The sequence below is a fragment of the Serinus canaria genome, chromosome 3 (assembly GCF_022539315.1).
Source record: "Serinus canaria isolate serCan28SL12 chromosome 3, serCan2020, whole genome shotgun sequence".
Taxonomy (NCBI): Eukaryota; Metazoa; Chordata; class Aves; order Passeriformes; family Fringillidae; genus Serinus; species Serinus canaria.
This window is the reverse complement of record NC_066316.1, coordinates 4,642,324-4,664,430: the sequence shown is the minus strand read 5'-3', so window position 1 is coordinate 4,664,430 and position 22,107 is coordinate 4,642,324. Positions and strand designations below refer to the sequence as shown.

Genomic DNA, 22,107 nt, shown 5'->3' with positions numbered 1-22,107 from the left:
TCAGGAACCAGCTGCTTCGGATCAAAGCCCAAGGCTTTTCCACGTGCCACAGGAAGCAGGCTGCTTCCAAGGGGAATCTGAGAGGTTCTGCCATCAGGGCAGGGAGAGGAGCCCCAGCTGCAGGGGGAACAGCAATCCCAGCAATGTGTTCTAACACATCTCAGCTCTCCCTAGCCATCCAAGCTGTACTGGGTGCCCAGGCTCACCATGGTTTTCCAGCTGAACCATTTAAGCAAAGGAAAAACACCCCAGAAGCAGAAGGAGGGAGAACAGGAAAGGCTGTTGTCTCCCTCCTGTGGGGAGATGCAAAAATTAAATTAATGCCCTCTCCTCCCTCAGGGGGGTTGTGCTGCTAAAATATTCCTTTTAAAGGAACACTTTCTTCCCCAAATTCTGCTGTTGCAGTCAAACAAGAGACATTTGTCTCCTGAGTTTCCCCTGATGTGGGGGGAGGTCAGACCTGGAGGTGCCAAGGGTGGGCTCAGTCCTGTCCGACTTACATCTGACCTGCAAACCTCCATTTCCTCCATCTTAGAAATTCCTAAGGACAGGCAGAGCAGGAAGAGCCCAATCCAAGTACACCCATTGCCTGCCAAACCAATCACCCAACTCAATTTAGCATATCTTTCCCCCCAAAAAAGCACAGAAAGATGCAAGCCATCACTGCTGAAGTCAACCCCAAACCCATTTATTATTTGAAACCAAGTTATTACAAAAATATTCCACATCCATAAAACCCCAAGTCCTTGGAAACTGGGCAGGCTCAACCCTTATTTCCGTGAGCGTTTGTGCTCGATGAGCAACACAACAAGTCTGTTCCGAAGGAACTTGATTTCCTTAGCGTAGGACCTGCAAAACAAATCCTTGAGCTTCTGGCGCAGGGCTCTGAGGGAAGGCAGGTTGTGGCAGCTGGGAATGTTCAGCAGGCTCTCAAAGAACTCCTTCCACAGCTCAGCGTTGGCGAGCCTGCAAAAAGGGACAAAAAAGCATCAAAAAAAGCACAAAATTCGGCTGTTAAAATGCTCATTTTTACTCTGCTCCCAGTTAGGAAAGCTGTGACTGAACCTGACCTCAGAGCAATGTGGTACTAGCGTGGGTTTCCAGGAAATCCAGGGTAAAGATTTGGGGAATATTTTGGACACCCACCTCCTGAAGGTTCCCTCGGGCTTCCAGACGCCGTTGTCATCCTTGAGGCGCATGTAGGACCCGAAGAGCAGGCAGTACACGGTGGCTGCGATCCCAAAGTAGTCTGTCTAGAGAAAACCACACCAGTTTTGTGTCAGAAACACGCCCAGAGCACCAAAAAGGAGCTGAAAACACCCTGTGGAGGGGGAGAGGCTCTGCAAGAGGCTCCAGCTCTGGCACCAGAGTCCGGTTGTTGTTCGGGGTGCAGGAAGCTCTGAGACCCCAGGGCATCCCTTACCTGGTAGTTCCACGGTTTGTTTGTCAGCATCTCCACGCACTGGAACCCAGATGTTTCACACCTGGCAGTGAAGGCTGTTCCCTCGGGGAAGAGCTTCATGTCGATGCTCTGGCCCAGGTCAATGAGGGTCAGGCCGTGGCAGAGCCCGTCGATGTCGCACGAGCTGTTGTCCAGGAACCTTCAACCAGGACAAGAAACAGGACAGGACACCCCCCTCAGCGCCTCCAGGCTCCCACGTGGTGGCATCCGGTGACAACAGGAGACACTTGCCTTTCTCCCAGGATGAAATTGTCGGGTTTGATGTCCCCGTGGATGATTTGGCAGCTGTGCAGCTCCTCCACCATGTGCAGGATTTTGACAGCGAAGTAGATGACGAGGGCCTGGGGCATCACCTTCTCTGGGAGCTTCTTGTAAATGTTGACGGCGTTCTGGAAGCCAGAGACACACAGCACGGATTGAGGCACGACACATTCCCAAGGGAGGTGAGTCAGGAGGAGGGAAGGCTCTGTAGGAGCAGAGAAGCTGGTGGCACTCACGAGCAGCGTTCCGTAGTTGTGGAGCTCCCCCACCAAGACGCTGCCGTTGGGGAAGAAATGGGCGGAATAGAAGTGGATGTAGAGGTGGTGCATGCTGGGGCTCAGCCTCTCCACCAGCTGGGTGGCAATGTAGAACTCCCAGGGGTTGGCGGGTTTCTGGACCTGGAAGAAAGGAGGGGATGTCCTGGGAAAATCTGGGAGCAGTAAAAGCTGGGGTTCCTCTCAGGCTGGGCTTTGTTGGTGGTTTTTAATGGCAGATCAGGCATCTTCCCTCTTGAACTTATCCCAGAATGGTTTGGTTTGGGAGGGAACTGAAAGGTGATCCAGTCCCATCTTCCCCACCCTGCCACAGGACACTTTCCACCATCCCAGGTTGCTCCAAGCCCGTCCATCCTGGCCTTGGACACTTCCAGGGATCCAGGGGCAGCCACAGCTTCTTTGGGCAACCTGAGCCAGGGCCTTCCCACCCTCACAATAATTACCCTCAGCTGGTAAAACTCCATGATTAATCCTCTCAAATCTAGACTTCAATCCCATGCCACAATTCCACACACCCCTTGTGAATCCCTGATGCTCCAAAGAAAGCCTAAATCACCTTTCTGTCCCGAAAAAGTTTCACTTCAGGGGCTAAAGAGGGGCTTTAGATTTTCCTGAAGGACTAAATGTTGGAGAGGAGATCCACACAAAGGTCCCAAGGCAGATCTGACATGGGAAGGCCAAGGATGTGTGTGAATCCACCCAGGGGAGGGTCAGACTCCAGAATTCTTCCAGGAGAGCTGCTGTGGCCCAACACCACTGACCTTGAATATCACTTTCTGATTATTCTGAGGGTTACTGGCATCCAGGATGGAAGCTTGATAGACTTGGGCAAAAGCTCCTTCTCCAGCCAAGCAGTCCACATGGAATGAGGTGGAACCTTTAAAAGATTAACATTAAATCCCGCTTGCCAACTCCACGGAGGAAAAACAGGAGGAAAAAAAAGAGAAAAGCACAAGCCCATATATGAATTATTTAATCCTAGATTAAAGTCTTTCCCTAAAAATCCCTTCCTGTGAGGAACAGGAGAGAGCAGGAGTGCTGGACGTGCCACACACTCGACCCCAGTGTTTCTATTTTTGCCTGACCCCCTGGAAGCAGTCAAATTCCAAAGGGCATGCCCTGAAAAGTAAACACCAATGTTTAAGTCCCACAGGGATGTTGCAATCCCTGTCCTACAGCTTTTGTTGACATGGGCCCGCTGCTGCTCCACACAGAGCTGGAGAGCTGTGGCCCAGTTTACAGGGAGAACTGGGAAAAATGCCTCATCCAAAAGGCAAACAAACCAGCCCCAGGCCTGATTCCCAACCTGAGGCTGGGATAATCTGGAGACACACACACACACACACGTGGAGGCTGAATTCCCACACGCTTCCAAGAGGTTCTCCTAGAAAAATCTTCAAGAAATGCTTGGCAGGGATAAGTTGGAAGGAGCTCTTACCCAGGGAGAGCTCAGCCCTCACTTTGATGAATGGAAGGGGAGATTTCCACTCAAAGTAGTTGGCGTAGGTGTGGAGTGGCTTCGGGAGCTCCGACAGGAATTTGCCAATCAATTCCTTGTCCCAGGGGTTCTCCACCAGGACTTCATGGAAAAAAAAAAGGGAAGTGTTTGAGCTCTGGGTGTTCATTCCAAGGAGGTAACAAGCTTGGGTTTGAGAGAGCATCACTAATTTAAAGAATAAACCAAAACCCCCAGGAGGGGTAAGGATACGGGAAGTATTCCTTGATATGTGAAGTATTCCTTGATTTTGACGCTCCATCTTTTGCACCTGCCCAGAAACCCAGAGTTTCCCAAAGTGCACTCTGGAGTATCCAATGTGCAATCCAGGTCCAGCCCACACTCATCCCTCCTCACATCCCTGGCAGGTGAGCAGTGACTCCTCGCAGGAATCATGGAACTGCTCCCTCCAGTGCACAGAGCACAGCCCTTGGAATGCAGGGAGGAGGAGCAGGGAATGCTGTGTACCTGCAGGTCTCCAGCTCCACGCTGTCCTGTCCTGCCCAGCTCCACAGAGCATCTCCTGGGAAGGTCTATCCACCCCAAGGCAGGAGGAATGTCCAGTTCTGCTCTGAGCTGTCTGCTCGTGCAGGGGTTGGGAAGCAGCCGCAGCAATTCCCTGGATTCCAGTCCCTTGTTTCAGGACGTTCCCACTGAGCCCTCTCTGTTCTGGGACTTGTTGGAGAACAGGGCTACGGATTTAAACAAAATATTATCAATTATTAACAATGTTATAATGGTATCATATTATTGACCTTCTGCCTGGGGGGTTTGGCACCTTTAGGGAGCAAAAATGTGTCAAATGTCACCAGGGCCAACATGGAGGTGAATAAAATGGAATTTTCTTAGGAAAATTAGATTTGGTCCGGTCACTTTACCCATTCCCTAATAATTCCCAAGTTTACCAAGAGAAGAAAACAGTGGATTTTTGGCCAGTTAATTTTTAATTTCCATGGGGCAGAACTTAAATCTTGGAAGGAATTTTGGGGCATGGTCACCAAACCCAGGTCCATTTACCCCCAGAGTGCTGGGCAGAGCCAGGCTGAAACAGTGGAAAACCTTGGGAAACTTACACTGGAGCAGCATACCTTAACTTCTTGGGCTTTGGCTGCTTGTGCAGTTCTCCAGAGAATTCCAAATTCATCTGGGGCAAATTTTCCTTACAGGCTGCACAAAGGGAGCAAGAACAGGAGCAAATCAATGTTGATTTTCCCAAAAGCAGGAATATTGGAGGATTCTCACCCAGCAGCTCTGAAAGCTGCTGCCACAAAGACCAGAACTCAGCAAAGCCTCATTTCAAATATCCAAGTTAAAAAAACAGCTGGATTTCTCCAGGGAGCAGATCCCAAGACTTAAAAGGGGCAGAGCAGCATAAAGGTGCTCCCAGATGGGAATCAGCCAATGTTTGGATATTCCCAACCCTTTGGAATGGCTCACAGCAGCAGCAGCTGGACACAGAAAGCCTCTCTTGTCCCTCACCACCTCCTCTTATCCCAATTAAAAATCCTTGGAGAGCTTATGAGCTGCTCTTCCACGGGGAATGTGGACTCAGTGGTGGCAGCAGTGGGAGCCACACATGGGTGGGATTTGGATTTGGGCAGAAATGGAGCCACGAGGCACCAAATTCAATGTTTTCCACACCAAACATTCCTTATTTTACCTCTGTCCTGCAAAGGGGGCTGGGAAGGGGCTGCCAGGTAATTGAAGGGTGTGGACATGAGCTGGGCAGCTCGGGCAAAATCCCTGGTGTTGTCTGGACTGGCAGCCAGGGCTTTGTTGCTGCAGGGGCCATTCCACACCGTGTAATCATCCCGCAGGAATTCCGTGGTCCCTGTTTCTTCCTAGGCAGGAAAAACAAAAAGAATCAAGATTTGAAATGAAACCATCAAAATTATCCTGAAATATAAACAAAATCCCACGTTTCCATAGTTTGAGACTAGGTCTGAATGTTGGTAATAGTCAAAGCCACAGCAAAATGCCAGACCACCAGAAATTGCTGTGGGAGCCTGGAAAAGCCAATCCCATGGGGAGGGATCTCTTCTATCCCAGTTTTACCCATTTCCTTGGCTATGGAAGCTGCAAGGTGGCTGCAGGAAGATGAAATGTCTCTTTTTTCCCCCAAACTGATGCCAACTCCCCACATTTGAGTTCTCCATCAATTTTATGTCAATCAACAATCAAAAACCCTCAACAAATGGGAAGAAGTATCCAGCTTCCAGCAGGCATCATTCCTAGGAATATTATGGGATTGGGATAGAGCAGAGGTGAATCCAGCCACTGTGGTAACCCTCCCAAGTGCATAACCCACTTCCAAGGCTATTCCCTGCAGGATCACCACTCACTTCTGCTGCACAGTCAGTCAAGGGATGCTCTCCAAAAGTTCTGGGCTCCTCTGGTTTGTTCTTGTGCTGTGGGATCCTGAAAAATGACCCAGAACTTCAGAACAGCTTTTCCCCAGGAGCCTTCAAACCCAGGCACAGTGGTCACAACCAAGGTTGGTTGGTTTTAACTTGAATTTTTAGTTTTTATTTTAGGAGCCCCATTTGCAGCCACTTGGAGAAGCTGCAGCAGCTCGGAGTTATACCCAAATTCCGCAGGGAATGGAGGCACTGTCCGAGCCCTCCCAAGCACTGTCCAAACAGGGAAGTTGTGCAATCCCAGAGCAGCAACTCCTGCTTTTCTCCTGCCACTCCAGGCAGCTGCCACCAGATGTATCCTGGCACAGCCACAGCCAAGTCCCATGGAATGGGATCGATTTTTCCCCTGATTTTTAAGGAGCTGAGCTCAGCTGCTCCCTTTTCCCTCCTTACCCTCCATTCTCCTTCTCCTCCTCATCCTCAAAGATGGCAAAGGCAGGAGTGGCAGGGACAGCAATGCTAGTTTTCAAACACCCACCAGGCTCTGAAAATAAAAGATAACCCCTGTTATCTCCACCCAATAAAGATTATTTACACAGCCACCTTCTCCCCCCTCTCCAGGCACGTGGTGCTCAGGGCTCCATCCAGCTGCACCTGCACAATTCCCACTCCAATCACCTTTCCCATAAACTCTTGGAAAGAAGATTTTTCCAGCCCAACCCCAGATGTGAAATCTCTCCCTGCTCACTCTTGTGAAGCCCCTGGGTTTCAGACTGGCTCAACTCCTACAGCAAGGGCTGGTGGGAGGTGCCAATGGGAAATAAAGGATGGAATTCCATGGACTGGGAAAACAAAGAGCACACACCACTTTTTCTGCAAAAGGCTTCAAATTGTTCCTCACTGTCTTCCAGGGGAGACGGCTCAGGCAAGAAGGGTGTTTGGAACATATCCATGAGAACTCCTAAGAAAGAAAGAAATACAAAGCAATAAATAGTGAAGGAATAACACTCCCAGAAAAAGAAATTTTCAGAGGTCCTCCCATTGTGTAGTAGCCAAATCAAATGCCAATTAACTCTAACAGCCTTAAAAGCCAATTAATTGTATTCTTATAATTTTGTCAGCAGTCAATAACCAGTTATTCCTCCCTCTTGCATTTAAACACCTCAGACAACTGATCAGACCCAGGAAGGGCCAATTTGGCCAACACACAACTTGGTCATTTTATTCCCTTTTTATTCCCTCTCCAAGGGGAAATTCCAAGTTCCCTGAGAGAGCAAATTCTCCTTTAATTTCTCAGATTTTTGGAAAACTTAGCAATTTGTAGGACTAATGAGTGCCACAGGCTTTGGGGGTTTGGATTTGTTCCCCATTTTTATTCAGCTCAGCATGGAGCAGAGCTGACTGTGAACTTCCAAATTAGTGTGGATTAGATCTTCACCTCCCCAACAGGATTCCCTGGCAAAGCAGCTCAGCCAACACACTCCCAGAGATGCCTGGCAGTGATTTATCCAGGAACTGCTGGGATGCTGTTAAAACATCAGTGTCTGGTCAGAAGTTTTGGGTCACCCAGATAATCCCAGTTAATGATGTAATGTTATTTTCCTCCTTGGATGGTGCACATGCCCATCCCTGAGCAGCTCCCTTGGCTAGAAAAGGCTCCACTAACACTCCCAGGGAAGATCCCAGGGATTCCAGGGGAAGGAAAACTTTATTCCAGACCTTACCCAAGGCTTCCTTCGTGTGGACCGTGGGTGATGGCTGCACCTTGAAGGGCGTTGTCGTCCCCATTGCTCCTCCCAGCGAGGTGTTGGGCGTGGCCTGGGAAGCATTCCCATAGGCAAAGGAGGAATTCCCAACTCTGGAGGCTGGAAAACACAAGGGCAGGATCATTCCTGAAGGAGCCTGGGATTGTTTATGAGCATTCCAGCAAAATATTAGTGAGGGAAGTAAACAAAAGGAGCAGCAGCGACACAGAATTTGGGGAGAGATTTTGGCTTGCTCAGAGATTTGCGTGGCAGACTCCCAAGGGAGGCTGCCCTGGAGGCCAAGAGGGACCTGGGACAGCTGGGTGGCTTCCAAGGAATCCATCTGCAATTCCCAGGAATGCTCTATGCTGACACAGAAAGTGAAGCAGGAAGGCAGCGAGGACAAAGAGTGATTCCCAGCCATGCTCCAAAAGGAACTGCTCAGAACATGGGAACAGGGACTGCATCCATGTTCCATGGAAGGGATAGAGAGACCCTGCACACACATGCAGGGATGAAGGCTGGGAAGTCAGGAAGCTTTGCCAGGGTTGGAACTGGTGTCCACAGACAGTTGATGATTCCCAGCTGGGAGCAGCCACACCAATGGCACCAGTCCCCATCCAAAGGTTCCTTACCTTCCTTCACATCCACAGCAGGAGTTAATCCAGTGGATCCTTTGTTAGGGGACCTTCAGAAGAAAGAGTCACAACATTACCTTGGAATGAAAGCTACTGAAATCCCTTTTTAATCTCCTTTTCAATGAAGGGAGAGGTCCTTTAATAAAGATCGCCCTGGAAAGTTTCTCCTACAGCTGCCAATAACCTGGGAGCCAGCAGAGTCCTTTAAAAAGGTTAAAATGCATTAAAAGCTCTCCTTGGACACAGTTTGCCTCCAAGGAATTCCAGAATATGAGGGAACAACTGTTCCCACATTGGCCAAGCCCACTGAGCCTCCCTTGCTTTGCCAGCCTGGGTTTCCCCCTCTGCTCCCCCCCGTTTTGTGGCCAAGTCCCCCAGCAAAAGTGCAGGAGAGAAGTACCAGCACTTTTTATCTTTCTCGGAGACCTTGGAGTGGCATCTGCAGGAGCAGAGCACTTCCTGGGTTTTATTCCAGGCATTACACACCAAATTTCCTCTCACTGCAATTAAACCACAGGGTGAAAGGAATTAAACGTGGCCATGAGGACCAAGTTTGATCTAAGTTTAATAAAGAGTGGTTTCAGGTCAGGTATTTTTTTCCCAGCAGGAGAAGAAAGGCTCCTTTTCAGCCAATTCTGGAGGAGCCTGAGGACACAACTGCAGAGAGGGGGGAGCCTGCTGACACTCACAGTTCTCCCGTGCTCCGAGGGCCAGGACCAGCCCGTTCCTGAGCTGGAGCAGCACTGAAGGCAGGGTGCAGCAAACTCTTCTGGAGCTCCCCAGGCTCTGCCCGAGCTCCAGCTGGGTCCTTCTCCTCCGGTGCTTCCCAGGGGGAGGTGCTTGGGACGTGGCTGCCAAGGGGCTTCGCTGGCCGCAGGGTGGGAGCCTGGAATTGGGGCTGCTCAGGCACCAGAGCTTGGCCCTTTGGCACATCCAGCCCTGGAGCAGGCGTCATCCAGCTCCCTGGGATGTGGGATGAGCTGGGCCTCACAGACGGGGGCACCTTTAGGGATGAGAAGTGTTCTGTGACACCCCAACTCCCCCAGATGCAGCCATTCCCTTCTCTCCACCAGCTCCACATGAGCAGAATATAACAGAACCTTTAGGCTGCCCCCAAGTACAGCCATTCCCATTTTTCCTGTTAGTTCCACATGCCCAGAACCTGAGAGAACTTCTAGCTGCATCTCAAGCTAAACTGTGGAGAAGCAAAGCCACAGTTCAGGGTGAAACCTTTAAAATCTGGGGGTTGCAAGCTGTGCTAGGTTTTCCACGCTGGTGTTGCAGCCTCAGCCTCCAGACTGGAGAAAGATCCCATTCCACTGCTCTCTTAGGAAAACATATCAAGCACATTTTTACTCCTATTTTTCCCCCCCCTCTTCCTTCCTTTTTGCAATAAGCTCTGAATAAAGCCCAGAGCCAGAGCGTGGTGTCTGTCTGGATCTGTGACATGCCCTGGATGAGCTGAGCCCATCCCAGTTTGAAGGCTGCATTCCCAGGAAGAATTCAGCCCATTTTTGGGCTCTGGAATAAGCCTGCAGGCACCTCCTGGAGCTGGTGAAAGCTGTGGCTCAGCTTTGTACACTCTCTAAGCCCCCTGAGGGGGGTTTATCACATCCAGGAAGATTGGGCAGCTCAGGCTCACACCTTGCTCTGCATGGAGCAGCAGAGCCCAGCTGCAGCCTCACACCAGGGAAAAACCAACCCTGGCTCCTACAGCATGGCTGGATTTTGGGGATAAGCCCAGGCAGAGCCTTCCTGTCCATCCCAGAACCACTCACCACCCTCTGGCTTGGCTCAGCTGCTGGTTCCAGTCTCGTTTCCTCCAGGCTCCGGGAGAGCTGGGTGAGCTGGTCCAGCTTCTGCTGCAGGGCTTGGAGCTCCAGGACTGCCGACTCCTTTTTCCTCATGGAGTCTTTCTGCTCCTCCTCTAAGGATCAAACAGTGAGACTGGATGAGTACACGTGGTCTGTGTGGCCACAAACAATCAGGTTAAATGGATCTATGTGTGCTGGTGGCTCTCTGTGCCTCCTCAGGAGAGACACCACTGACGTGGCACGGACACAAGAAGCCCGAGGCGTGAGCTTGACCGGGAAAGGGCCCTTTGGAGAGCTGGGAAAAGGAGGATACCCAGTGCCTGCTGCCTCCTGAGGAGCTCATATTTCCTGAAGTATCTCTTGGCCCTCAGCTCCTCGAAGGAGAGCTCGGAGCCCGGGCACAGGAGCAGGTTCTTGTCGTACATGGGGACCTGCTCCCAGCCCGCGGCGCCCGACGGCGGCTTCGGAGCAACCTCGGACTTGGAGATGTAGGTGATGTAGTTCCTGGGAGGGAGAGGGAGAAGAGGGCCAGGCCTGGGGGGTTTGTCCCAGGACAGAGCTGGCTTGCTCACAGAGGGACTTTGGAAGGGCCACCCAACCACTTACACTTCTTTTCCAGCAGCACAGGACTGAGAACCGGCAGCATCTAGACCCTAAAGCAGGGAAATAAAACACAAAAAATAAATTAAGTTCAAGCAGCACAGCTGGCACATAATCCACTGCTAATATTATTCCTGTGATTCTGGGAATGTGACAGGCCACTGGGTGTGTCCCAGTGCTTCCCAGATGAGGCATTCCCATGGAGATGTTTTCCTGCTGCAAGCATCCCAGCAGCAATATCAGCTCCGTGTCAGTTTTGAGATACAGCAGACACAGTCAGTCTGCCCTGTTCAGCCAAGCTCACCAACCCAACTCTTCATGAAACATCTCTCCCAAGTAATTCATGCTTTACCTGAGTTTTGCAGGGATTAGGGCTTGAAACCCCTTTTGGAGGAGCCATTTGATTTGCAGCATGGGAAGTCTGGAGTGGTTTCACAGCAGCAGGGTCTGGGACAGAAAATATGATATAAGCATTTTCTACTCAATAATGAGTGAAAATTGTTTGCTCCTTTGTGAATTTTGATTAAGTTGAAACAGTGGAAAATTAATAACTCGTTTTGAATACATTGCCCTTAAGGATTTTTCATATAAAGAGGAAAAATAAAGTGATTTCTACGGGGAATTTGTTTTTTTTTAGTGACAAAATTCACTCATTGAGGTAAAAAATTCATTTAGAGGAGCTACAGATCAAACAGTAGACTTCATCCTCACCTTGCAAAGGAGGATTCCGAGGATCATAACTCTGCAGGGAGCTAAAGTGCAAAAAACCCCTCAGTTATTGCCGTGAAATCCCCTGTCCCTCACCCTTCCCCACCTCCCAGCAATCTTGGATATCCTTGTACAATGAATACAATGAAATGCAACAATGAAAAGCAAGATTTTTACTGTGTATGGACATCTCCACGACTGCAAAACTAAAACAGCCTTCAAGAGGCAGTAGGAGAACAGAATTGGGTATTGCCTTTATGTTTTATATTAAATTTTGCTTTTGGCCTTTTGCATTTATCTTCCCAGAACTAAATGCTTAACTCCAAGACTCAGCTCAAGGATCTGCTTCACTCTGGGATATATTTTTTTTTAACATCCATCCCAGAACACCCAATAAATATTCAACAGCAAAGAAACATTATTAAGTTTAAACCTCCCTTTACCAAAAATAAGAACGCTGAAAAAAAAAAATTTAAAAAATAATTAAAAAAAAAAAAAAAAAAACCAACCATGCTACCCGTGGTTAATTATGAGTAATTATGAGCACTGAGTAAACGAGCAGAAGAGGCCCCAGAGTTACCAGTGGAGCTGCTGCAGGTTCTCCCGGGGCTGTGCCTGGTTGAGGAGCCCTTTTTGGAGCACGGCTGCTGCTCCCTGCACGTTTCCCTCCTTGAGCAGCAGCTGAGCCCAGGCCAGGTAGAAATCCGAGCTCCTGGCTCCGATTCCCTGCCCGTGCAGGTACTCAAAGTACTGGCTGGGGGAAGAGATGAACTCTGCCTGCACAACAAGAGTTTCCTCGTCATCACAAGAGAAAAGTATCAGAGAACTTCAGGCAAATCTCCCCAAGCTACACAGCTTAAAAATCACGCTCTTGCTTTTTTCTCATCCCCCTGCCCTGCAGAGGATCAGAATTCCTAAGGCCTCCCGCTCCTCCCCAAGCTCTGCGCAGTGCCAGAACCGCGGTGTGAACAGATGAGGATAATGGAATTCCCAGAGAACCGCGGCTGTACCCACCAGCTTGACGCAGTAGCGCAAGAACCGCGGGTCCTGCTGGTACCGCTTGTCGCTCACGAACTGCTCCACCAGCTTCTCCAGGAGCTCGGGCCAGCGCCTCTGCTTCTCTTGGAGAGGGAGACATCCCTCCGCCCACTGCAGGTACCTGGAACCGTTCCAGGGTCAGCTCCGAGCCCGGGAAGGGGCAGATCCCGGGCCGGGATGGGGCACCCCAGCCAGGCCCAACGCTCACCTGTCCCACGGCTCCAGCGGGTCGGGCCCGCGGTAGTTCCGGATCTGAGCCTCGTAATTCCTGCAGGGAAAACGCCGGGTCAGGGAATCTGGGATCAGGGAGGCTGGGAAGCGCCCGGGGTGGGAGGAGGCTCTGCCACCCCCACAGCGCCTCTTGGCCACTCGCACAGCTCCGGAGCACCCACCGATCCCGCTCCCCATCCCGCTATTCCGGTATCCCGTTATCCATCCCGCTATCCCGTTATCCCTTTCCCCGCTCACCGCCCGGACTCGTCCATGCCCAACCGCTCCCGCCGATTCAAACTGGCCGCGCGCGGCCCCGCACCGCCTCCCCATTGGCCAGCCCTCGGCCCCCACTGCATTCCCCATTGGCCAGCCCTCGGCCCGCACTGCATTCCCCATTGGCCGTTGGCCCCATCAATCACACAGGAAACACCGCCCTCCGTGGGTGCAGTTCCCGCCGCGGCCGCTGGACGGCGCCCCGGGGCCAGGCCCGAGGGAAATGAGGAAAGAAAGGAGGAATTGGGAAAAGGGAAAGGCTGGGCAGCGCCCTGGGAGCGAGGAGCTGCCCCCACTCCTCTCCCCCCTCCTCATTTCCACCTCCAAGCCCCACACGTTATCATGCAGCAGCCGCAACCCTCTCCCCTCATTAACTCGGAGCTATTCCATCGTTTTTCCAAACTGCTGAATTTATTGTGCTAAAGAGCTGCTTCATTCAGCGTACAGCGCTCCAGAGCTGCATATAAAAGTGCTGCGATACAATTCCAGTTACAAGAAGGAGTTATTCCATAACATACTGCCCGCGGCCCCGTCCCAGCCCGGGCACGGCCGGAGGCTCCGACTCCTGCCCGCATTCCAGAGGTTTATATGGGACTTTACATGAGATGAAGCTCCTTTACAGGACAGAGCTGTTTGTTCCCACCGTGTCACCCGGGCCCCACGCGTGGGAGCAGCCAGGGAGCACCTGGACAGCCGGGAATGAGCTCCATTCCCTGATCCTCCCCCCTCAGGCTGCACTCTCGGAACTCGGGCTCCTGGGAACAGCCGAGGTGGGGGACAAGTTCAGGATCTCTTCAAAGGAAGGGCCTTCCTCCTCCAGGGGAATCTCTGCCTCGAACATGCGCTGGAGCAGAGCATCCACTGTCCTGTATCCTGGGGGGACAAAAAAAGGCCCTATGAGCACCAGATGTGCTCCTCTGGACACCTTCAAACAGGCAAGAAAATCCCCCAAATTACATTCCCTCTGTCCCATCCCATCCACTTTCAGTACTCCGAGCCCTTCTTGAAGGTAAGGCCATTATTTGGGATTTTAAGCCCTTCTGTTCCCACACAGTGGAAAGCTGAGGTACAGCAGGAAAGCCAGGAGAAGGAGGGAAGCAATCACCGAGCCAGAAGGAAGGATCCCAGGCAGCAGGAATGCAAAGCCCACAGAGGAAGGAGGAAGGAAAACAGGACCTCGGCCAGCAGGGCAGTGTCTCCAGAGGGAGCTACTGAAGACAAGGAACACCCAAGGGCTGAGGTGGGAGAGGAGAAGATGCTAGAGAAGTAAAAACAGACAACAAATATCACATGTCCACCGCTGTGCCAAAGTTTCCAGGTGGGGTTTAGCTGCTTTTAAAGCCCCAAGGGAGCAGCAGGGATTGGGAGCTTCCCCAGGAACAGCTGGGAGCCCTGGGCCTGGATGCCCTGGAGGGTCACACTTACGTTTGGAGGCAATTTTGAAGACCAGCCCTTTGCTCTGTGGCTTGGCTCCACCTTCCCCCTCGAGCTCGTGCTCTGCACTCTCCATGTTGTCAAGGAGCTGTTCGTGCTGGAGCTCATCCCTGCACAGCAAGGCCAGGAATTACCCTGGGAAGGGCTCACATCCCACCCTGGGAGCCCAGCAGTGATGGGTTCTCAGTGGGACAGGACAAGCACCAGCCATGGGGTTATTTTCCAGCATCTTTCCTGTCCTCTGGGCTGGAATTCCCAGCTGGAAGAGCCACAGGAGGCAGCAAAGCCAACACCAGTGGCCTTCTACTGGCACCTGAGCCAGCAGAGGAGCCAGAACTTCAAGAGAGGGAAGAGGAATCTCCATTTTTCAGGAAGATGAGCCAGAACTTTGTGACAAGGAAGGAGAATGTCAGCTCACACCCCGACACAGAGGGTGGTTTTCCCTCATCAGTGGTGCCAAACTGGCCACATCCAGCCTGGGTACATTTGGGGGCTTACTCTTGAACTCCCATTCCCAGCTCCTGGATTTTCTGCTCGATGGCAGTTTCCACTTCACTCTTCTCCAGGGAGTACTCCACAAAGAAAGCTTCCAGGATGAACGACACGAAGATGCTGAAAGAAACAAGGAGCAGAACTGAGACAGCATTTCCTCCCTGGCACTGACTGTCCCAGAGTGCCCAGGCTCATTCCCCTCCAGGGAAAGTGCTCCATCCCCTCCAGGTTAGAGCAGCACCCAGGGGTGTTGCCATGATATTTTCTGAAAAATCCCTTTGCCAGGACTCTTCTCCTGAGAAGCCTCAGAGGAAAAGAAAAACAATGATTATCTGCTGATGTGGAATGCAACAGGTGCATCTTTGGTTAATGACCAATCACAGTGAGCTGGCTCAGACTCTGAGAGTCACCAGCTTGTTTTATCATTCCATTCCTTTCCTTGCTAGCCTTCTGATGAAGTCCTTTCTTCTATTCCTTAGTGTAGTTTTGATATACAATTTTATTTTAATGTAATACATATAATAAAACAGTAAATCTGAAACACGGAGTCAAGATTCTCGTCTCCTCCCTCGTCCCGGGACCCCTGCAAACACCACCACACAGTGGGTCCCTTTAGACACGTCCCATCTGTCTCCAGTGGGTGACCCCAGCACCCACCAGCAGTGCCCTGACAGGGGCAGATCCCCTTTTCCATCCAAAGCAGAGGAAATCACCCCAAAAACGTACTTGACAATGATTATCACCATCACAATGTGGAAGGCGATGAAGTAGAGCTTGGCAGGCTGAGCTGTCACGTTGGCAAATCCATTGGCAAAGAGTGGAGAGGGAGTTAAGGGAAAAGAGGAAAGGAGGAGCTGAGGGAGGAACCAGAAACCCAGGAAATGTCCCAAGGATCCAGCTGGGAACGTGCCCCACCAAGGATATCGTGCCACTGGTTGACCACAGTGAGCTCCATGAGGACGATGAAGGACGAGGCGAAGTTGTTGAAGTTGTTCTTGCAGTACTTCCCACGGGCAAACAGGGAATCCTTGAGAGCTGGATTCCCACACTCCAGGGCGTGAGGAGCATTTGAGTTGGCTGGGAAGTACTGGATTTTCCCGTGGAATAACTCCATGCCAACGATAGCAAACACACAATACACAACCTGGGAAGAGAAACCCCATCACCTGCTTCTCCAGCAAGCTGCAAGCCCCAGGGCAAGCTCAGCACCCCAACAGGTTTTCCAGTTTCCACAGGCACAGCAAGGGGCTGGAGGGCAGCACAGACTCCAAGAGCCCCAAGCCACCCAACAGCAATCACCAAGCAGGAATAATTAGCCAAGAACGACAAATACACGGATAGGAAATATTCCCAATCACAACAGCAGCTCATTTTAGGAAATCATCTGGAATCCAGGTTTCTCATTCAGCCTCTTGCCCAAACCATGATTTGATTCCTTATGATGCAAAGCCCAGGCTGCCAGAACACCCCACGGATCCAAGGAGGATGCCCTGATCCAGGAAAAAGCAGGAATGCAGCCCTTCGCTTGCACAATGGCCACGACTCAAACGGGTACTTACAGTTCCAGGGGCCTGCCATCCAGGGAATTGCATTTATCCCCTTGGAAACAGCATGAGCGTGAGATTTATGACACACTTCTGTGAAACTGGAGTGCTTTCAGCCAACACACCGGGATTTCTTACCAGAGTGAGCCCACCAAAAGTCAGCATGGTCGGGACGATGTTTATCAGGGTGTTCATGATCACCTGGAACCTGCAGGGAGCCCACGCTGGTCACTGTCACACCATTGTCACACCCGGGCCACCCACACTCCCCACGTCCCCAGAGAAAGCCTCCAGAGAGGCTGCAGCCACTGGGCCCATCCCAGCAGGCTGGGAGAAGGCCTTGGGAAGCTCTGTGGCATGGCCATGGTCAGTGTGGGCACACGGAGCACCTCCTCTGGCACAGAGCACCCCTCCCCCCAAACCACCTCCCAGCCCGCTTTCCTCCCCACCTCTGAATGCTGTCAACAATCCGGATCAGCCTGAGGACTCTCAGGATGAACACAATGTCCAGGATCTGCTGGCTGTTGTACTTCATGGCTGAAAAAAGAACAAAGATGGTTTTATTATGAAAACAAAGCAGGGAGGTGTTTAGATAAAATTCTTTCATTTGTTACGATTGTGTCCTTGTTAAACACTACAAAAGGGAGCTAAAAAAAAAAAAAAGAAATAAAAAGAGGAAGACTGGGTTAGTTCTTAGAAATTCCTTGTCTGGTCACAAAGCCTCTCAAGCCTGAGGTGCTGGCAGAAGGCTGGAGAGGACACCAAGATTCCCAAGGCATGCAGGCTGCTCAAGCTGCACTTACTGGACTTGAGGGTGGCATTGAGAATCGTTGCAGTCAGGGCAGCAAAGATGATGAGAGTGTCAAACCTGGCACGAGGGAAGGCACTGCTGTTAGATTTTGGGGGACAGGGACAGGAGTGGGGTTTAACAAGGAGTGACCCCTGCTCCTCACATCAGGGCCAGGCAGCCCTGGGCCAGCTCAGGCTACGGGCACATGGGAGAGCTTTGTCACAACAACCTCTGATTCACCTTCAACACACCCTGGCACAGGAGTTCAGAGCCTTTCAGTGCTTGAGGAGCTGAGCACAGCACTCACCACACTCCACACAAACTTCCAGCCCACTCACCAGTTCCAGAACTGGGTTTTGCCAAAGAACTCCCTGGGTTCATAAGTGTAGACCTTGAGGAGGATCTCGATGATGTACAGAGCAAGGAACACCCACTCTGCATAGGAAATGTAGGGGCTTTCCTCGTCCAGAGCAATGAAGACAGCATTTATCAGGATGATGGCATCATAAGTCCAAACAAAAGCCCTGCAAGAACCAAGAGAGATCAGTCTGCAGCTCCCAAGAAGGCCAAAGTCACACAGTTATTTCAGGAGCTCTTTGCCTCCTCTCTCGAAAATTCTTTACCCATCAGCTCTCCTCAAAGCTGAGAACTGGGGGGAGTCACTGAAGAGTTTAGTTTTGCTCTTGAAGTCCAACACAGAATTTGGCTAACAGGTCCAGGGAAGTGATTTTTCCCCACCTACTCAGCCACACTTGGAGGTGCTGAGGGAGGAACCAGGGTCAGCTGGGCTCCCCAGTACCAGAGAGGCCTGAACACACAGAACCAGCACATGAAAGGTCACAGAAGTGACAGAATGACAGGACACCGCAATGTGATGTGTTGGGAGAGCTGGGGTAGTCCAGCCTGACAGGAAGAAGGGTCAGGAGCAGCTCCTGTGCATAAATACCTGATGGGAAGGTGCAGGGAAGATGGAGCCAGACTCTTCTCAGTGATATCCAGTGGAAGCACAAGAGGCAAGGGGCACAAGTTGAAATTGAGGAATTTCCACTTAAAGAAGTTGCTTGGGTTTTTTTTTTTAACTGGGGGTGACCAAGCACTGGAAGGGGTTGCAGAGAGGTTATGGAGCCTCCATCCTTTGGGGATACTCTAGACCCAGCTAGGATAGCCCTGGGTACCCTACTGTGGCTGACCTTGCTTGGAGCAGGGGGTTCCACTAGCCCATCCCTAGATGTTCCTTACAACCTCAGCAATTATGGGATCCTGGGAAGGCTCAGGGGTGAAAGAGAGCTCTAGAGAACTCCAGAACTCCCAGGGCTGATGAGGCAGCAGGACACAGCTCTGCAGCAGAGACTGCTGAGCTAGGAGCAGATCTAAGTGCACGGCAGGACACAAAGCAGAGCCTGACATCAGCAAAACCCAGCTCAGGCAGCGGGGCCTCACCCACAGCCACAGCTGGTTCCTCCACACTGACCAAGGCAGGCCAGGAGCAGCAGCAGAGCCCTGAGGGTTTCTCCTCTCCAGCAGCACAGCCAGGAGAGCCCTGTGCCGTGTCAGAGCTCACCTGTGCCCTGGCAGAGCTCACCTGTGCCTCACGAGGCCGCGCAGGAGCCGGCTGGGCGCAGATCCGTACAGCGCCGGCGCCCAGCGCGCCAGGGGGTGCCTGCGGATCTTCAGCGTCACCACCTGGATGTTGAGCAGGTCTGCCAGCTGCACGAAGGACTTCTTGTCTGCAGCAGAGTGTCAGTGTCAGCCTGGTCTCATGGCAAACAAACTGTGCCTGCTAAATGCACATCCGAGCCCGCAGGAGCTGCAGCTATCCGGGCTCCTCGGTCTCTGCTCCCAGCAAACCCAATCCCAGAGCGGTACCCACCACAACAGGCTGAACTTGGAATTCAAGCAGCTTCTCCGCCCCATTCGTGGGGAAGTGGCTTGAGCCATGGGCCAACAGCCACCACAGAAGGATTCAGAACAAGGAGAGTGACCCATCTCTCCGGATATTCCTGCTCCAGAGGACAGTGTGGGGAGCCACACTGCATCTGATAACAAGGGAGGCTTTCCACATCCTCTGCTGAGAACGGGAGGGCCCACATGCCATGGAGAGCTTAGCCTGACACCAAACGGCCATGAAGGGCCACTCACAGTGTGTGGGACATGGGCCATAGCACAGGCAGCAACAACAACCTTTTGGGACTCCAGGAATCTGGAGGGAAACAGGAAGAGGGGCCTGGAAACCCCATTCCTGGAGGTGCTCAAGGAAGGACTGGAAATGGCACTCAGTGCTCTGGGGAGAACAGGCACAGGTTGGACTCTACCTTGGAGGTCTTTCCCACCCTCAATGACTGTGATTCTGAGTCCCTCCGGGCCCATTACAGATCAAAAATCCCAATGCCAAACCCCTGGAAGGATCAGGGTCCTGGCTCCTCCCCAGTCCCCACTGCTCACCTACGAACCCTTTCTGCTCGTCATCCGAGATGCGGAGCAGCAGCTCCCGGTGGGAATTGCTGGTGTCAGGAGCCACCAGCTTGACCAGCTGCTTCCAGCGGGCCTCCCGAACTACGAACTGCTCTCCCTCCTCTTCCTTCAGCAGGTTGAAGGCCTCGATCATCTTGCGGCGCTTCATGTAGGCGAGTTTACGGATCTCGTTCTGGAGAGAGCGCTGGGAGTCAGGCGGCTCCAGGCGCCCTCCCCCCTCCTCTAACAAATCAACTCATTTGCACAGCACGGAGGTGCAAGAAGAGACCCAGGGGAATGGCACTGGACACAAAACACAGCACAGTTAGTGTGGGAAGGAGGTGAGAAGTGGTGTTTAACAGGCGGCTGTGGGGTCTCCACACCGAGCTCTGGAAGGATGAACAGATTGCTGGATGCTGGGACAGCACCGAAAAAACGGAAGGAAAGACAAAGGGTAGTGTCAGACAGGAAGGAGGCGACAAAGATCACGGGATCTGCATGGCCACAGAAGCAAAGAGGATGTGTCCACACATGCTTCCCATCCACAAGTGAATCCTGCTGAGAGCAGGGGTGGGGATCCTCTTCTGCACATGCCTGTGAGCAGAGGGACATCTAGCACTCTGCTTCCTGACAAAGATCCAACCCCCTCATAGGAGCACCCAGGAATTCCCAGCTCTCCTCCTTTGATCACAAGTCCCAGACTGCCCCTACCCAGTTTGGGTAGAACAAAAATTCTGATTTACTCAGACCTCCAGTTTCCAGTTCCCTTGCTCTCAGAGCAAGATGCAAAGATGCTGTGCAAAAAACAGTACCCTGCATGGAGACAGCATTCCTGAGCTAGGACTAAGCCTCCAAGATAATGCAGAATGGACTTCTTATCTGTGGGAGAGACCACAGAATATTTCATTCAGTGCCAACAGCAGAACTCCCAACAACGCTGTGATATGAGAAGTGGGTCTGTGCTTGTTGTTTGCAGGACACCAAGGGCAAGAAGCTCTCTCCCCTTCTCAAAGCTTTCCAAGAGGTTCCTGACAGAGAACAGCAGGAAGCCACTGGTCACAAGCCCCTCCAGGCATTACCTTCAGGTGTTTTTTGTAGTTGTTGTAGACCACAGCCAGGAAGAGAGACATGAAGATGTAGGTGTTGACGATGACGAAGGCGATGAAGAACAGGGCGTACCAGGAGCTGAAGTCAAACGCTGGCATCCTAGAGGAGGGGAGAGGGATTGCTGCTTGCCACACTGACAAAAGTGAGCCCACGAGAAAACAGACTACCACATGGATTTCCTACCAAGGGCTGTTTTGGACTGCCAGGTAAAAGCTAAAAGCAGCTTTAGTTCACTTAGAGAACACTTTTCTTCTGCTGGTTTGTCAGGCCCTGACTGAAGGGGTGCAGAAGAGATTAAGTCTCTGCCACTGCAGCCAAATTTAAGAGCAGACATGAGGCAATGCCTCAGCCAGATGCTATTTTTTGGCCTCAGACCCTTGCTGCACTCACATCTGCTTTTCCACTTGCTCTAGGATGAGCACCATTTTATTTCTCAGTTTAAATTCCCAGGGTCACTGCACCATTGCAGTTGTGCTGAAGATATTTCCAGCACATGGATGACTGAGCCCTTCCTCCCTGTCCTACTCTTGACAGCACCTTCCCAGCACAAAGTACAACTGGAACCCGGAAGAGAGAGGAATGAAAAGCCCAGCACCCACAGAATTTTAACTCTGCTGTGCAAATTAGAGGCTGCACAGAGAGCACTAGGAGAGACAGAGATGTGATCATCTACACGTGACATCCATACATGACATCCGGGCTGTTTGCCGTGGTCACCAGCACGTAGAGGTCAAACACAATCTCCAGGTAGTTTCTGAAGTAGGGCAAGCCTTCTGCTGTCTGCAGATTCCTGGGAGGAACGGGAGAGCCTGGAGTTAAGCACTGGGATCACATGTCCCGCAACAGGAGCGGTGCTTGCATTCCCTAGGAATTGCTTGGAGATCCCAGAGTATCCCAGAAGCAAAGGAATTGCCCACACCTCTCTCCAAACAGCTTCAAGGCCATGAGGGAGAACATCAGGAGGCTGAACATGAAGAGGAGGAAGACGTAGGTGATCTCTGGCAGCGTGTTGCGGATGCTGCGGAACGCCCTCCGGATCTGCCGGGACAAGGGAATGTTCAGAGGCAACCTGGCACCCCTTCTTCCCCTCACCATCCCTGGATCAAACCCCTAACTGGGGTGCAAGAGTCCCAGGCCTCTCCTCCTTGTTCTTCAGGGGGACCCTAGAAGGAAAGGTCTCAGCTACACATCACAGTGAGCTCAGGAGCCAAGGGACAGAGGGCCCCAGGGCACTGCTGAGATGTTCTTGCTGCAGGGAACCAGTCAGGGACAGAAATCCATCACTCCAGGCCACAAAACACAGGCTCTGAGCCCAAATGTTGAGCTGCTCCCTCCCCCAAGCCTCCACATGGCAGTTTATTCATTTGTAAGCCAGGACCAGACCAGTCTTGGGCAGCAGGACAAAGATCC

General features: G+C 51.8%; 2 protein-coding genes across 4 annotated transcripts in view; both read right to left on the bottom strand.

The window, feature by feature from the left end:
• Positions 1–672: 672 nt before the first annotated feature.
• BUB1 (BUB1 mitotic checkpoint serine/threonine kinase) lies at positions 673–12,939 on the bottom strand. Of its 2 annotated transcripts, none has more exons than XM_018918107.3 (25): positions 12,862–12,939; positions 12,602–12,661; positions 12,370–12,514; positions 11,936–12,132; positions 11,359–11,399; positions 11,000–11,094; positions 10,654–10,700; positions 10,361–10,551; positions 10,012–10,160; positions 8,923–9,236; positions 8,231–8,283; positions 7,575–7,715; positions 6,716–6,811; positions 6,304–6,394; positions 5,836–5,911; positions 5,154–5,334; positions 4,582–4,660; positions 3,962–4,185; positions 3,437–3,577; positions 2,760–2,875; positions 1,960–2,121; positions 1,694–1,851; positions 1,424–1,601; positions 1,147–1,253; positions 673–966 (listed from the first exon to the last, which is right to left on the bottom strand). In XM_018918107.3, the coding sequence occupies exons 1-25, from the start codon at positions 12,876–12,878 to the stop codon at positions 771–773; spliced, it is 3,255 nt and encodes a 1,084-aa protein (XP_018773652.2). In that variant the 5' UTR covers positions 12,879–12,939; the 3' UTR covers positions 673–770. The 2 variants fall into 2 exon arrangements, with proteins under 2 accessions (XP_018773652.2, XP_050828888.1); XM_050972931.1 differs by having other exon boundaries at positions 8,923–9,119.
• A 329-nt stretch (positions 12,940–13,268) lies between these two features.
• Positions 13,269–22,107, bottom strand: part of LOC103819260 (two pore calcium channel protein 1-like) — an 11,690-nt gene continuing 2,851 nt past the window's right edge. Inside the window, exons 6-19 of one of the 2 annotated variants that reach the window (XM_050973056.1) lie at positions 21,617–21,735; positions 21,386–21,487; positions 20,670–20,796; positions 19,582–19,783; positions 18,722–18,866; positions 17,478–17,663; positions 17,153–17,217; positions 16,799–16,886; positions 16,488–16,557; positions 15,730–15,949; positions 15,532–15,622; positions 14,812–14,925; positions 14,305–14,423; positions 13,269–13,752 (exon numbers count right to left, since the gene is read on the bottom strand). In XM_050973056.1, coding sequence (XP_050829013.1) covers positions 13,607–13,752; positions 14,305–14,423; positions 14,812–14,925; positions 15,532–15,622; positions 15,730–15,949; positions 16,488–16,557; positions 16,799–16,886; positions 17,153–17,217; positions 17,478–17,663; positions 18,722–18,866; positions 19,582–19,783; positions 20,670–20,796; positions 21,386–21,487; positions 21,617–21,735 — 1,794 coding nt within the window. In that variant the 3' untranslated portion in view covers positions 13,269–13,606. Of the gene's footprint in view, positions 13,753–14,304; positions 14,424–14,811; positions 14,926–15,531; positions 15,623–15,729; positions 15,950–16,364; positions 16,405–16,487; positions 16,558–16,798; positions 16,887–17,152; positions 17,218–17,477; positions 17,664–18,721; positions 18,867–19,581; positions 19,784–20,669; positions 20,797–21,385; positions 21,488–21,616; positions 21,736–22,107 lie in introns of those variants that run through there. The other variant, XR_007777355.1, reaches the window with a different exon arrangement.

What these genes read in the sequence shown, in the direction of transcription:
- BUB1 (XM_018918107.3), bottom strand. An exon ending in AGCCTTTTGCAGAAAAAGTG is followed by an intron (nt 6,395 to 6,715) that starts GTGTGTGCTCTT and finishes TTTTATTTTCAG; the next exon opens with AGCCTGGTGGGTGTTTGAAA. An exon ending in TGACTGACTGTGCAGCAGAA is followed by an intron (nt 5,335 to 5,835) that starts GTGAGTGGTGAT and finishes TTTCCTGCCTAG; the next exon opens with GAAGAAACAGGGACCACGGA.